Source organism: Podarcis tiliguerta, assembly GCF_965153285.1.
Source record: "Podarcis tiliguerta genome assembly, chromosome: Z".
Lineage (NCBI taxonomy): Eukaryota > Metazoa > Chordata > Lepidosauria > Squamata > Lacertidae > Podarcis > Podarcis tiliguerta.
The window spans coordinates 12,120,576-12,132,972 of record NC_139553.1 but is presented as its reverse complement, the minus strand read 5'-3'; the positions used below and the strand labels follow the sequence as shown (position 1 = coordinate 12,132,972).

The window sequence follows — 12,397 nt, the reverse complement described above, 5'->3', positions numbered from 1 at the left end:
TATGTTTCTATCCAGAAAACTGGCACTGATCACTCTTTGACTGATAAACACTGTTACTCAGGGTTGCATGCAGTGTAAGTCCTAATCAGAATACTCACTTAAATTGGCTGGCATAGCTAATTTAGGTGCATTTATTTCAATGGAACTGACTTGGACACATTCCTCAGCAAGGTGCTGCTGTACTGAGCTCGAGCCATTAAATAGTCTGCAATAAAGGGCACTTTATTCTACCAGGCCACTTCTTTCCTTACGAAGTTTGTGGTCTTGGTTGTTTTTTATGTGCCCAGGATGTTTTGGCACATGTTTCTTGATGGAGGCATTTTTAAATGATATTTAGCAAGCCAGCTCTTCCTTAAAATTTATTATCTCCCAGTGCTTGGGCGATAATCACATAGATAATTTTAATGGAAGGTTAATGCAAAAATCAAAAGATAAAAACGCCCTTTGCTCCGCCATTAGCTGGTTAATATGCTGTGGCATGAAATCTCACCCAATTTTATGCACCGCAGGGTGTTTCTCTTCTGTTGCAGATGAAGCTGTGGGGGCTAGGGGTGGATTGGAAGAATATATCTAAATAGCTATATATCTATATGCCCATGTATATGTATGTATGGAGGTTTCGTGGTAAGTAGAGTCTCAGGTCTTTTATTTCTTGATCATGCAAAGGATCTAATTGGAGAAGTGTGAGCCAAGCTCCATCCCTTCCTCTACAGAAATAAATGGATTAATCAGCGAATTCATGAACCAACCAACCCCAAACAAAATCATCACCACGACCCAGGTTGCACTTTGTGTATGTGCATGTGACTTAGCTCACTTGGATGAGTTGCCTGCCAACCAGAAAGTAATTTCATTTGATTTTAATTTAGTGTATTTCACATTTTATTTCACCATTTTGCCATGAAGCACGATGCAGTATGTATGGCTCCTCCTCTCCTCCTCCTCTCCTTATAGCAACCCTGTGAGGTGACCAAGACGAGAGGAAGCCCAATTGGCCCAAGGTGACTCAGCAAGCTTCATGGCTGAGTGAGGATTTGAACCTGTGTCTCCTGGGTCTCAGTTTGACACTCTTACGATTATACCATTAAACTCAATGCTATCTCTGTGCCCCAACCATCTTACTGACAAAGTTCATTCCCCCCCCCCCGGGATTAGAAAGGGGAGGGGGGGGAGAAAGTGATAAACCATTAGGTATAAAGTTGAGTCGTTCTCAGAAGAATCTATTCTGCTGTGTTGCTGTGTAAGTCAATCCCTTGAATGTGCACTGGAAGGAGACAAGCTCAGAGCAGTGACTCAGACAGAGAGACAACCGGCAGCTTCTACCTAGGGCAGTCAGTTCTACTGTGCCTTAGCAATGGGAATGTATGAACAACTTAACCATGCCTGACTCTGTAGAGAAATGGCCAAATTACCCATCCCTCTTAAGGAAGGATGACTGGAAGCAGGCAAGGCTCAAGCAGTCTTTGGGGGAAGGGGTGTAGCTCAGTGGCAGAACATCTGCTTTGCATGCAGAAGGTCCTAGGTTCAAGCATCTCCAAGGATGACCCGGAGATCCTTGTTTGAAGCCCCAGAGAGCTGCTGTCAGTTAGGGTAGACAGTTCTAAGCTGCATAGGAAATGGCCTGACTCTTAGGTAGGGCAACTTCCTGTGCTCCTAATTACTTGCTAATTAGCATGCTTCTGTTAGATTACTGCAACATGTTATACGTGGGGCTGCCTCCGAAGATGGTTTGGAAATTTCAGATGGTGAAGAATTCAATGGCCAGTTGCTCACTGGAGCGAGTCGGCTTGAGCATATCACACTGACCCTGGCCCATCTACACTGGATGCCAATTTAGTTTCTGGTCCCAATTCAAAGTCCTGGTTTTGACCAATAAAGCCTTAAATGGCTCACGGTCACAATACCTCAAGGACTGCCTCTCTCCATATGAATTGATACAGATCCTGTGATCATCTGAGGCCCTTCTTCATGTGCCTCTTCTGCAAGAGGCCTGGAGGGTGGCAACACAAGAACAGGCCTTTTCTGCAGTGGCTCCCAGTTTGTGGAATGCTCTCCCCAGGGAAGCTCACCAGGCACCTTCATTACATATATTTAGGTGCTAGGCAAAAACATTTCTCTTTTCCCAGGCCTTTGGCTAATTAAATAATTTATGGCCTTTTGAACTTACGAACTTATGAACTTTTGAATTTATGTGGGAGGGGCAGGTATTGTTTCTGCTTGTAACTATGTGATGCATTTTTGTGTTTTTATATGGTAAACCTCCCTGTGCTCCATGGATGAAGGGCAGTAGAGAAATTCAATAAACAACAACAGCAATAACAACAATAACAAAATAAATTCTGAGAACAGCTGGCAGCCTTGAGGACCAAGATCATTCCTCCACCTTCCCACAAAAATTGGGGTTATCAAATCCATGCCTAGTTATGGTTGTATGTAGTTGCCAATGCTATTGTGGGAGTACAAGAAGCAGGGACCATTGATCTTAACTCCTTTTTTTAAATACGCAAAAACCAAGGAAGGACAACAGTAGTTAAAGGGTTTAGCTGGGTCAGGCTAAAGACCCATCTAGTCCAGCAACCTGTTTCCACAGTAGTTCACCAGGTGTCCTTATGGGAAACTTGCAAGAAGAACCTGATTGCAGAAGTGCTCTCCCCACTTGCAATTCCTAGCAACTGATATTCAGAATCATACTGCCTCCACCGGTAAAGCGGGAACAGCTAGTAACCATTGATAGCCTTACACCCTCCATCATCTACCACCTGTCTTCCTCTAAACCTACCAATATTTTTAGAGTTCCAAAAAAAAGCAATGCCAAAAACTCTGCTAGGGATGCTGTAAAAATGTGAATGGTGAAGGCAACGACAAAGGAGGGAAAGTGGGAGCCTGGTGATGGGAGTTTGCACCGAGCCCTTTCTTTTTGCTTGGGTGGTGGGCAAGAACCAAGATTCCTTACCATATGTCAGTTACTGAACACTGCCATAAGCTTTACATGGGGGGAAAAAACGTTAAGGACTGGAAATGGCACATAAAGCTTATCACTAGAAAATTTTAAATTGCCATAAAAATAATAGATGGCAGCAAGTTCCGTTTAACCTTCCAACAGCATTAAGTGCCTCCGTTTCAGAAAGTAAATCAGCCGGGGTGTGCAGGCAAGCTGTATTTCCTTAAATTAAAGAAAAGAAAGTAAACCGTAGCAATAAAAAAGGGAGAAAGATTTCCCTTCAAAACAAACAAACAAACAAACAAGCAAACAAAAGCCTGAATGGAAAAGACAGTGCCAGGGATTGGAGACCTGCAAAAGGGTCTCTGTAAAGGGGGCAATGAAACTCACTCACTTGATTGCACCCCACCCACACAATCCAGGAGCTAGAATCAGAAAACCGGTACCCAAAAGTTTTTCAGATGTCAAGAGCAGACTCATGCTTTTAATGGAACACTCCTGAAATCTTTTGAGTAAGACGAACAGCGGCAATAAAGCCCAGGCACGACTGCAGTGGGATGCATGCTTAAATATTCCACACTATGCTCAAAGAACACTCCCATTTGTTAAATCCTTCAAAAGGGCCGTCGCTTAGCCAAGGCCACCCGTATGCAAGGAGGACATCTGCTTGGGTCGTGGGTGTTTGGGAGCTTGGCTGAAGCTAAAAGCATGTGATAGCGGAGGAAGGAGGGGAAACTTGTCTCCAATGAAATGGGAGGATCAGGCACCAGGTCCATGCTGAATCCACTTTTGGCTGCTTCCTCCAAGGTCAAGATCATGCCTGACCCTGTGACATAAAGTCTGAATACTCAGCAGAGTGCATCAGATAAATAGTGGGCCTATGCCAACTTGTCAGGTAGCAGGGGCCACCTGCTTCTGGTCCAAGTGTGCCAGCTGCTCACCCCTTCCCCCACATTTTCTTTTGAAAGAACCAGATGTAGTTTAACCAATAGCCTATCCATACCTAATGAAGTTCCCAGGCACTTGCAGTAGCTATCAGTGCCAACAACTACTACAAGCACACTGGACTACTAGGGTGCCCGTTTGCAGCCTTATCCTTACCTTGATTTTGGGGAAAGGAAAAAGCTGCTGACAAACCATTAGACTCTGACAGCAGCTTGTCGTGTAGGGCAATAGGGTGCTGGACGATGCTTTCTACAGCTAGATGCTACAGCCTTTCAGAGGCTTCTGCATGCGGGGACAGGCTCTTACAGGAACCAGGTTTCAGTAAAGGAGTTTTGCAAGTTCTTGGCCTCAAAATGATTGGTATTTAAGGTCAGAGAATGAGAGAGAGAGAGAGAGAGAGAGAGAGAGAGAGAGAGAGAGTGCATTCTTCAAATCAAGCTGGCTAAACCCTCTGGGTATATTTATGCTTTCCCTTGTAGCCTGTACCTTGACTTGCTTGTTTGTGCTCCTTTGAGCAAGGTGTTCAGTAAGCATATTTCCATAGTAGACCTGCTCTTGGCTTGTGGCACGTGATGGCTGAAACTCCCCAGTGCTAGACTAAGAGTACTCCATGACTACACAGCCTGAGCGCAAAACCATGGCCCTTGACAACAAAGTGAGTCTTTGACCTTCCTATTGCTTTGCTTACAAAACAAGTGCATTTCCAGCTTTTAACACAGCAAAAGTGAGAGCAATGCTTGGATTCTCAGAAGCAAGAAAAGGAAGGTTGTGTGTGTGGTACTGAGAACCAGATGCTTGCCCATTTGTTGAGGATGCTTCTTGCAAGTATTTATTCACCCAGGTCAGAGCAAACTGGAACCTCCCAGCAAATGGACCCCTGACCCAAAAACTAATTCTTTGGAAGCCACATACCTTCAGCACAATCTCGTTGACAGTAGCAGCATCAGACTCAAAGTAGAGATGTTTGTAGTCGTGATTGCTTAGATATGCGAGTTTAAATATTGCATGGCCTGTTAAAGGAATTAGAGGGAGAAAGAAAAGAGAAAGGATTGACATGACAAAATGCAGTGTTCACAAAAGTCCATTCTGGAATAAATAAAACAGAATAAGTGTTTAACCTATTCCCCATTGCTACCTCCCTTGAATTAAAATTGGGGACACAATGAGAAAGGTGTTTCACTCATCACTGAAATGGAAGAAATTTAAAAGGGCATCATTTTGGCCAGCTTGTGCCCTGAACTGCTCAGAAGAATAAGAACTAGCTGCCTTTTGAGGAGCCTACCCACTGTATCTCTGTCTGAATCCTTGTGTTCTTGGGTCGAAGAAGGCAAGTCAAGAGAAGGTGCACAGAGAGGCAGCAGGGAGCCTCCTTTGCAAGGCATAGGATTCTGCTGCACCTTTGCGCTGAATGACCAAATGATCCCACTGCACCTTACGTGTTTCTGACACCTGGTGGAGGCTGACTGGAAGGAGGCGAGGCTTGGGACTCAGGCAGTGACTCAGGAACCAGACTCTTCTGTGGGTAATCTTCTTTGGACTGGATTGGGAGCCTTTCGCTATTTAATTCATTTTGTTCTCTCGAGAAAACTGGCCCTTCTCTCCTGAGGCACACTTTGCGTGCTCCCCAGCAGCAGACAGTTTGGGAATGATTGCTCTGAAAACTTTCAGCAAAAGCTCGTGGGCATGACAGGAAGTGGAGAGGGAAGAGCACACAGATGGCGATCTTAGCATACCATCGGCAGAACAGACGGCAGGAGGGAGCCTGACAGCCTTCCCATGTCATTTCAATTTAAGGCGAGGGGTGGCTCACCAGAGAGGCTGAACTCCTATCAAGGAAAGTTCACTCCCTCCCCCTCTTCTCTCCCCCCCCCATAGCTTCCCCTCCGGAGGGAAAAATGCAAATATCTGCCACATGGCTAGTTGGGTGCCAGCCGGTCCCTGGACTGGATTCTTGCTTAAGCACCCTGGTTAGGGAGAAAAAGGATATTGCAAATTGTTCCCAATGTATAATTGCCATTGCCTGTGGAGGAGAGGTGGGGGACTTAAAAGTAAAATAAAAACAAAAGGTTGTTTTACTAAGGATTGAAGGTGCAACAAAACAAAAGCAGCACCTCAATATATAAGCTCAGCTGTCAAAGGCTACTAGCTATGATGCTTGGAGGTGCTATTGCTTCTGAATATCAGTTGCTGGAAATTGCAGATGGAGCAGGTGCTGCTAAGCTCAGGTCCTGCTTGTGGGTTTAAAAGGATGTATAAAGGTTCAATGAAGCAACTTGCCGATCAGAAGGTCGGCAGTTCGCATCCCCGCAACAGGGTGAGCTCCCGTTGCTCGGTCCCTGCTCCTGCCAACCTAGCAGTTCAAAAGCACGTCAAAGTGCAAGTAGATAAATAGGTACCGCTCCGGCGGGAAGGTAAACGGCGTTTCCGTGCGCTGCTCTGGTTCGCCAGAAGCGGCTTAGTCATGCTGGCCACATGACCCAGAAGCTGTACGTCGGCTCCCTCAGCCAGTAAAGCGAGATGAGCGCCGCAACCCCAGAGTCGTCCGCGACTGGAGCTAATGGTCAGTGGTACCTTTAATATTTAACAGGGAAAAATACGGCTTCTGTAACATGTTTACTCCCCCCAACCCCAGATCTCAATCAGTAAAGCGCTCTGAATGCAATATTGTTTGAAAAGGAAGAGGGAATCATGGAGGGCACCCTATCCCCTCCCCTTCCTCCTTTAGCCACGCCCCTTTGAGGAAATGAAACTCATTTTCATTATTACTCTGGCTGCATCATGCCCTGAGAACAGCCTTCCCTGACCAGATGAGCTCCAAGATGGGTGCAGCCAGGACTTATGTTGGGAGGGGGGTAGGCCATTGGGGTTTTTTTTGGGGGGGGGAGAACATCAGTTAGCTATGTATTGTTATTGACTGGAGGGCAGCCCCCCCTTGCCCCCCCGGCTATGCCCATGCCCTCCAGAGGAGTTGGACTACAAGTTCCATCAGTGTTAGCCATTAAGAAGCAGCTGACTGATTCTTCCTTGATTAAGCACCTCAGGTGGCTAATCTTATGACTTTGCCTTCCAGAAATTGGGGGGGGGGGGAGGAGTGGCTTCGGTGACTCTGGCTCAAGCAGTGCCCCACCCCCTGCAGCAGCAGCTGGACCGTCATCAGGGCTAAGATGCCCAATCTATGAATCAGGAAATGTCACTTTTGCTATCAACTCAGCTCACTTCTTTAGGGGAGTCGCTCTACAGAGCGTTCGGCCTGCCCTCCCCACCTAGGAAACCCAATCACAGTTATACTGTGTTATTTTACATGTTGTTTAATGTAGGTGCTAGTAGGACGTTAAGTTATTAATCTAGGTTTTACTTCGGTTTCTAACACCGTCCACCTCACTCCCAAGTGGACTACAAAAACATTGTAATAAAACTCAGCAATATCTAGTTCAAATATAATACTGCATGAAATAAAGCTAGATGTGTTCTGTGCTAGCTTAAGTTTGGCTATGAACTCCCACCTGCCCCCACCAAAAAGAAGATCCAAATGAATATGCTGAGGATCAGACTCTAGGGAGTTTCTAGGGAAAGGAAGTTTGCTTTAATATTCTCAGACAGTGTTTCCCAAAGTGGTACACATACCCATGGAGATATACAAAAGGGTTTAATAGGGTACATGGAGAATGTGTGTGTGTGTGTGTGTGTGCGCACGCATGCATGCATGCAACTATCTACCTATCTATTCATAAATAAAATTAGGGTTGCCATATTTCAAAAAGTGAAAATCCAGACACAAAAGTTGTTGAGCTTTCTTCTGTAAGGTTGTTGAAGTTTCTGAGCTATTTTTTAAAAGGAAATTCGCCAAAGAATCAACACTTCTGACATGGGTTGCCACTTTTACTGGACATTTTTTTTACTGATTTCCGGAAATTTTTGGACGCTGTTTTTGACAGATGAATCCTGGATATGTCCGGGAGATGCTGGACGTGTGGATAAAATAGTATTACTAAAGCTACCCCAAACTAATCTTTGCCCAATAAGGGGTATGCTGGCAGTAATATTAAACTCTCAAAATGTGATTACAGTGGTGCCTCGCAAGATGAAATTAATTCGTTCCGCGAGTCTCTTCGTCTAGCGGTTTTTTCGTCTTGCGAAGCAACCCTATTAGCGGCTTAGCGGATTAGCGCTATTAGCGGTTTAGCGGCTATTAGCGGCTATTAAAGGGTTAAGGGATTAGCGGATTAGCTGCTAAAAGGCTATTAGCGGTTTAGCGGCTTAGAAAAAGGGGGTGGGGAGCGAAAAAAAATCTCAAGACTCGCAAGACATTTTCGTCTTGCGAAGCAAGCCCATAGGGAAATTCGTCCTGCGAAGCGCATCGAAAAACGGAAAACCCTTTCGTCTAGCGGGTTTTCCGTCTTGCGAGGCATTCGTCTTGCGGGGCACCACTGTATTTTAAGTTTGGAAACACTGTGCCAGGTAGCTGGTGTACTCCTCAAGAAGCAGTGACAGATGGGAGTGTGCAGTGAGTGGAGTGTGCAGTGAGAAGTTTATGCTCTGCTATTTTGGTGGGCATCGAATACACAAGAAGCTGCCTTGTACAGACTCTTGATCCATCTAGCTCAATATTGTCTACATCACAGGTCAGCAACCTTTTTCAGCCATGGGCTGGTCCACTGTCCCTCACACCATGTGATGGGCTGGACTATATTTTGAAAAAAAATATGAACAAATTCCTATGCCCCACAAATAACCCAGAGATGCATTTTAAATAAATGGACACATTCTACTCATGTAAAAATATGCTGATTCCGTCCGCAGGCCGGATTGAGAAGGCAATTGGGCCGCATCTGGCCCCTGGGCCTTAGGTTGCTTACTCATGGTCCACATGCACTGTCAATGGCCCTTCAGGGATTCAGGCAGAAGTCTTTCCCAGCTCTACACGGGAATGCCAAGGATTGAACTTGGGGCCTTCTGTGTGCAAAGCAGATGCTCTACCACCAAGGTACCATGGAAAAGGTTCTCCATCTCTGTTGTTGGGTAATCTCTAAGTATACTTTGCTCTGTTCCCTACATGGCTGCTCTGGATACACCTTACATAGATGTTCCACAGCCAGGCCCTACACAGGATATTTGGTGCCCTTCATTCATATGAAAATCCATGCATTGGCAATTAAGATTTAATGTATTAGAGGTTGTTCTCTCCATTTTCATTTTAATGTGTTCAGTCCAAAGGTCCAACTTTAACTCGAATCTACAAAAATAACAGCATCATTTTAATGGAGATTTATCCACTTTTCCCGGAGGGGAGTGGATTTGAAACCTTTTCTACAGTAGCTTAATTTTCCAGATCTCCCCAAATAAACTGATATATGGCCAGCAAACTGGAGACCTTCGTATTTCATCACAACACGTTAATTAAACACAGTTATTGCATGCTAATCAGGAATTATGAATTCTCTACTGGAAAAAAAAACCTGGTGGACGATCCAAAACCAAACTTTAAATCACAGAAGCAAAAGAGAAAGCACATGGCATGAGAAGGGGCACACATTTTCTAAACTGGGAGTCTATAGGTGTGTGGTTATTTCTGTTGCTCCTTGTTCCAAGAAAACCAGTATTTGGCACTGTTGCTTGCTACTGGTGTGGTGGGTAAAATGCACTAAGGGCAAGAGACCAAGACCTTCCAAAAACAAGAGTTCTAAGTGGTACAGTCACCTATCCTCTCACACACAAACCTGCTCACCAAGTGAGATCAGATCCAGAGGCCCTTTTCCCAAGGCTCCCTACCTTCTGGGAATAAGATGAGGAACCTCAGCCCTGGGGGACAAATATGGTTCTGGACCTCAGAGAAAAGAAGGGGAAGGGTGCTGCCGCCATGCACTGAGGAGGGACAAGAGGAACAGAGGCAGGCTGGAGAAGGGCCCTCTGCTGAGGGTGCTCCAGTGAAGCTCCTGCCTAGCTCCCTTGGCCCAAAAGTGCATGGGAGCGGGAAGCTGCCCTTCGTGGCCTTTGTGCTCAGGAACAGAGCTCAAGGGAGCCCAGGGACCCAGACGGGTGCAAGGGCAGCTCCGAGCTGCCATCCCAGCCCTGAAGGCCTTGCCTTGATGAGGGAGCCTGTCGTGCGCCCTCTTGGGAATATGCTCCCAGGACCATGGCCACCTGGCGCTCCCCATTCTACACCTCGGCCTCCCCCCCATTCAGCATGCAGACAGTACTGAGCTAGATGGACCCTCAGCCTGACTTGTTATAAGGCAATTTCTTTTATTATATACCCCATATATATCCAGGGAAGGAGCCACAGCTCAGTGGTAGAGCATCTGTTTTGCTTGGGGAAGGTCTCAGGCTGAATCTCCAAAGGCATTCAAGGTAGGTCTGAGAGAGACATCTGCCTGAAGCCCTGGATAGCCAGTGACGGTACTCAATGATGAGCTAGATGGACCTGTGTTCCGACTCCATACAAGGCTGCTTTCTGTGTTCCTATGTCTTAAGGGAGGGCTGTAGCTCAGTGGTAGAGCATCCATTTTGCATGCAGAGGGCCCCAGGTTCAATACCCAATGGCATCTCCAGGTACAATCCAAACCTTGGAAAGCACCTGCCAATCAGTGTAGAGAACACTGAGCTAGATGGGCCAATGGTCTGACTCCATATAAAGCAGCTTCCTGTGTTCCTAAGTGGCACCTCCCAAAACAATCTAAAAACTGAAACGCTGCTATCCCTTGAAACCTGCACTTCTGCAAATTTTGCTATGTCGTTTCTCCAACCCCAGACAGTGCATACAGTTTTTTCTTTTTCATCTAAGAAAATTTATATACAGTGGTACCTCGGGTTAAGAACTTAATTCATTCCGGAGGTCCATTCTTAACCCGAAACTGTTATTAATCTGAGGTACCACTTTAGCTAATGGGGCCTCCCGCTGCCGCCATGCCGCTGGAGCACAATTTCTGTTCTCATCCTGAAGCAAAGTTCTTAACCCGAGGTACTATTTCTGGGTTAGTGGAGTCTGTAACCTGAAGCATCTGTAACCCGAGGTACCATTGTACTGTTTACTTGACAGAAAGCATCTAGGCAGCTCACAGAGAACAAACTAAGATATTAATTTAAATGCCCATAAAATCCAATAAACAAACAAACAAATAAACAAATTGGGTGTAAAATGTGTATATTAGTGTAAATAACATAGGGGGGAAAAACATTACATTAGGAAAAATGGCATACCAAAATGCAAAATGAAACCTAATCTGCAAAATTGTATATAGATACATGTACTAAAATGCTAACAATTTTTCCATGAAAACCTTTTCACCCGAACAATATTCACAAGCTGGTGCAGAAACACGGGAAACTGATTGGGAAAATAAAATGAGAAAGGGAGAGAAACTGTGATTGACAAATAACCTCCCTCCCTAATGCCTGGTCTGCTCTCTTTGGCTCATTTAGAACTGCCTCCCCACCTCCAAAATGAAAAGAGAGCTCAAGTGACATCTTCCCCAACCTTGCAAGGTGTCAAGGGGAAAGGGGCAATTGGGTGCCAGATCCACCAGGGGATGCAGAGTGAAGGGAAGGCACCTGCAACCTAGGTCTACATCCATACTTCATCCACTGTCTCCCTGCACTGTCTAAGGCAGTAATGCTTCTGAATAGAAGTGGCTGGAAACCAAAGGAGGGGGGAGTTGCTGTTGTGCTCAGGTGCTGCTTGAGGGCTCCCTATTAGGGCATCTGGCTGGCCACTGTGAGAACAGGATGCAGGACTAGATGGGCCACTGGCCTAACAGGCTCTTCCTATAGCCGTTACCATTCAGATGCCACCTCCCATCCCCAAATTATATGGACTACAGCTAATGAAAGTTGTAGTTTTAAACAGATGGAGGGAACCCATTTGGTGGAGGCTGAAACAAACAAACAAGCAAGCAAACAAAACGAAACAAAACAAAACAAAACAAAACGAACAAACGAACAAACAAACACTAATAGTACATACTCAGGGTCAAACTAGATGTGATGCAAAACACGTTGCTTGTTGTGCCTCCTCCATCCTTCCTTTCTTCCCTCTTCCTTTCGTTCGTTCTGGGTGGAAACCGCAGTGAGGAAGCATCACCCATTGCGGCTGTTATTAAGGATGACAAAGCAACCACCACCAAGGGCCATATTTAGCATCATGCCTGTTAAGTTCAGCCCATGGACTGTGAGGGGTGCTGCAGGAACCCGTTGCGCCGCACTCCCTTGCATGTTACAGGGGGAAGTATCAGCCAAGCTGTCGCTGAAGGAACGCCTGTCTATCATTCTTGACCCTCCTGTCAAGAAACTCCCGAGGAGCTTCTGAAGAACCCTAGGGCTCCCCGCGGAAGGCAGTCTGGCTCTCCATCTGTGTGGTGGGAATAATTAAGACTCACCTCCCAGGAGGAAGAGGTGGCACAAAAATACAGGGTTTGAGAGACACAGTGCTTACCAAGGAACAGCAGCAACAGGCCTGGGAAGATCACATTTTGGGCTGAACAACAAGGCTCACATCCGCTTCACAGGCTCTGGCAT

The 12,397-nt window shown here is 45.9% G+C and overlaps 1 protein-coding gene across 16 annotated transcripts in view; it reads right to left on the bottom strand.

The window, feature by feature from the left end:
• The window catches only part of MAPKAP1 (MAPK associated protein 1), a 176,123-nt gene that overhangs the window by 1,480 nt on the left and 162,246 nt on the right, over positions 1-12,397 (bottom strand). For 8 of the 16 annotated variants that reach the window (XR_014507213.1, XR_014507216.1, XR_014507217.1 and 5 more), the window contains 2 exons: positions 11,847-11,972; positions 4,799-4,896 (listed from right to left, as the gene is read on the bottom strand). Coding sequence is in view for 9 of the 16 variants with exons in the window: in XM_083423753.1 (XP_083279879.1) it covers positions 4,799-4,896; positions 11,847-11,972 (224 nt within the window). In the remaining 7 variants the exon portion in view is untranslated. Of the gene's footprint in view, positions 1-4,798; positions 4,897-6,282; positions 6,458-11,846; positions 11,973-12,397 lie in introns of all 16 variants that reach the window. The other 8 variants (XR_014507218.1, XM_083423758.1, XM_083423760.1 and 5 more) reach the window with 2 other exon arrangements.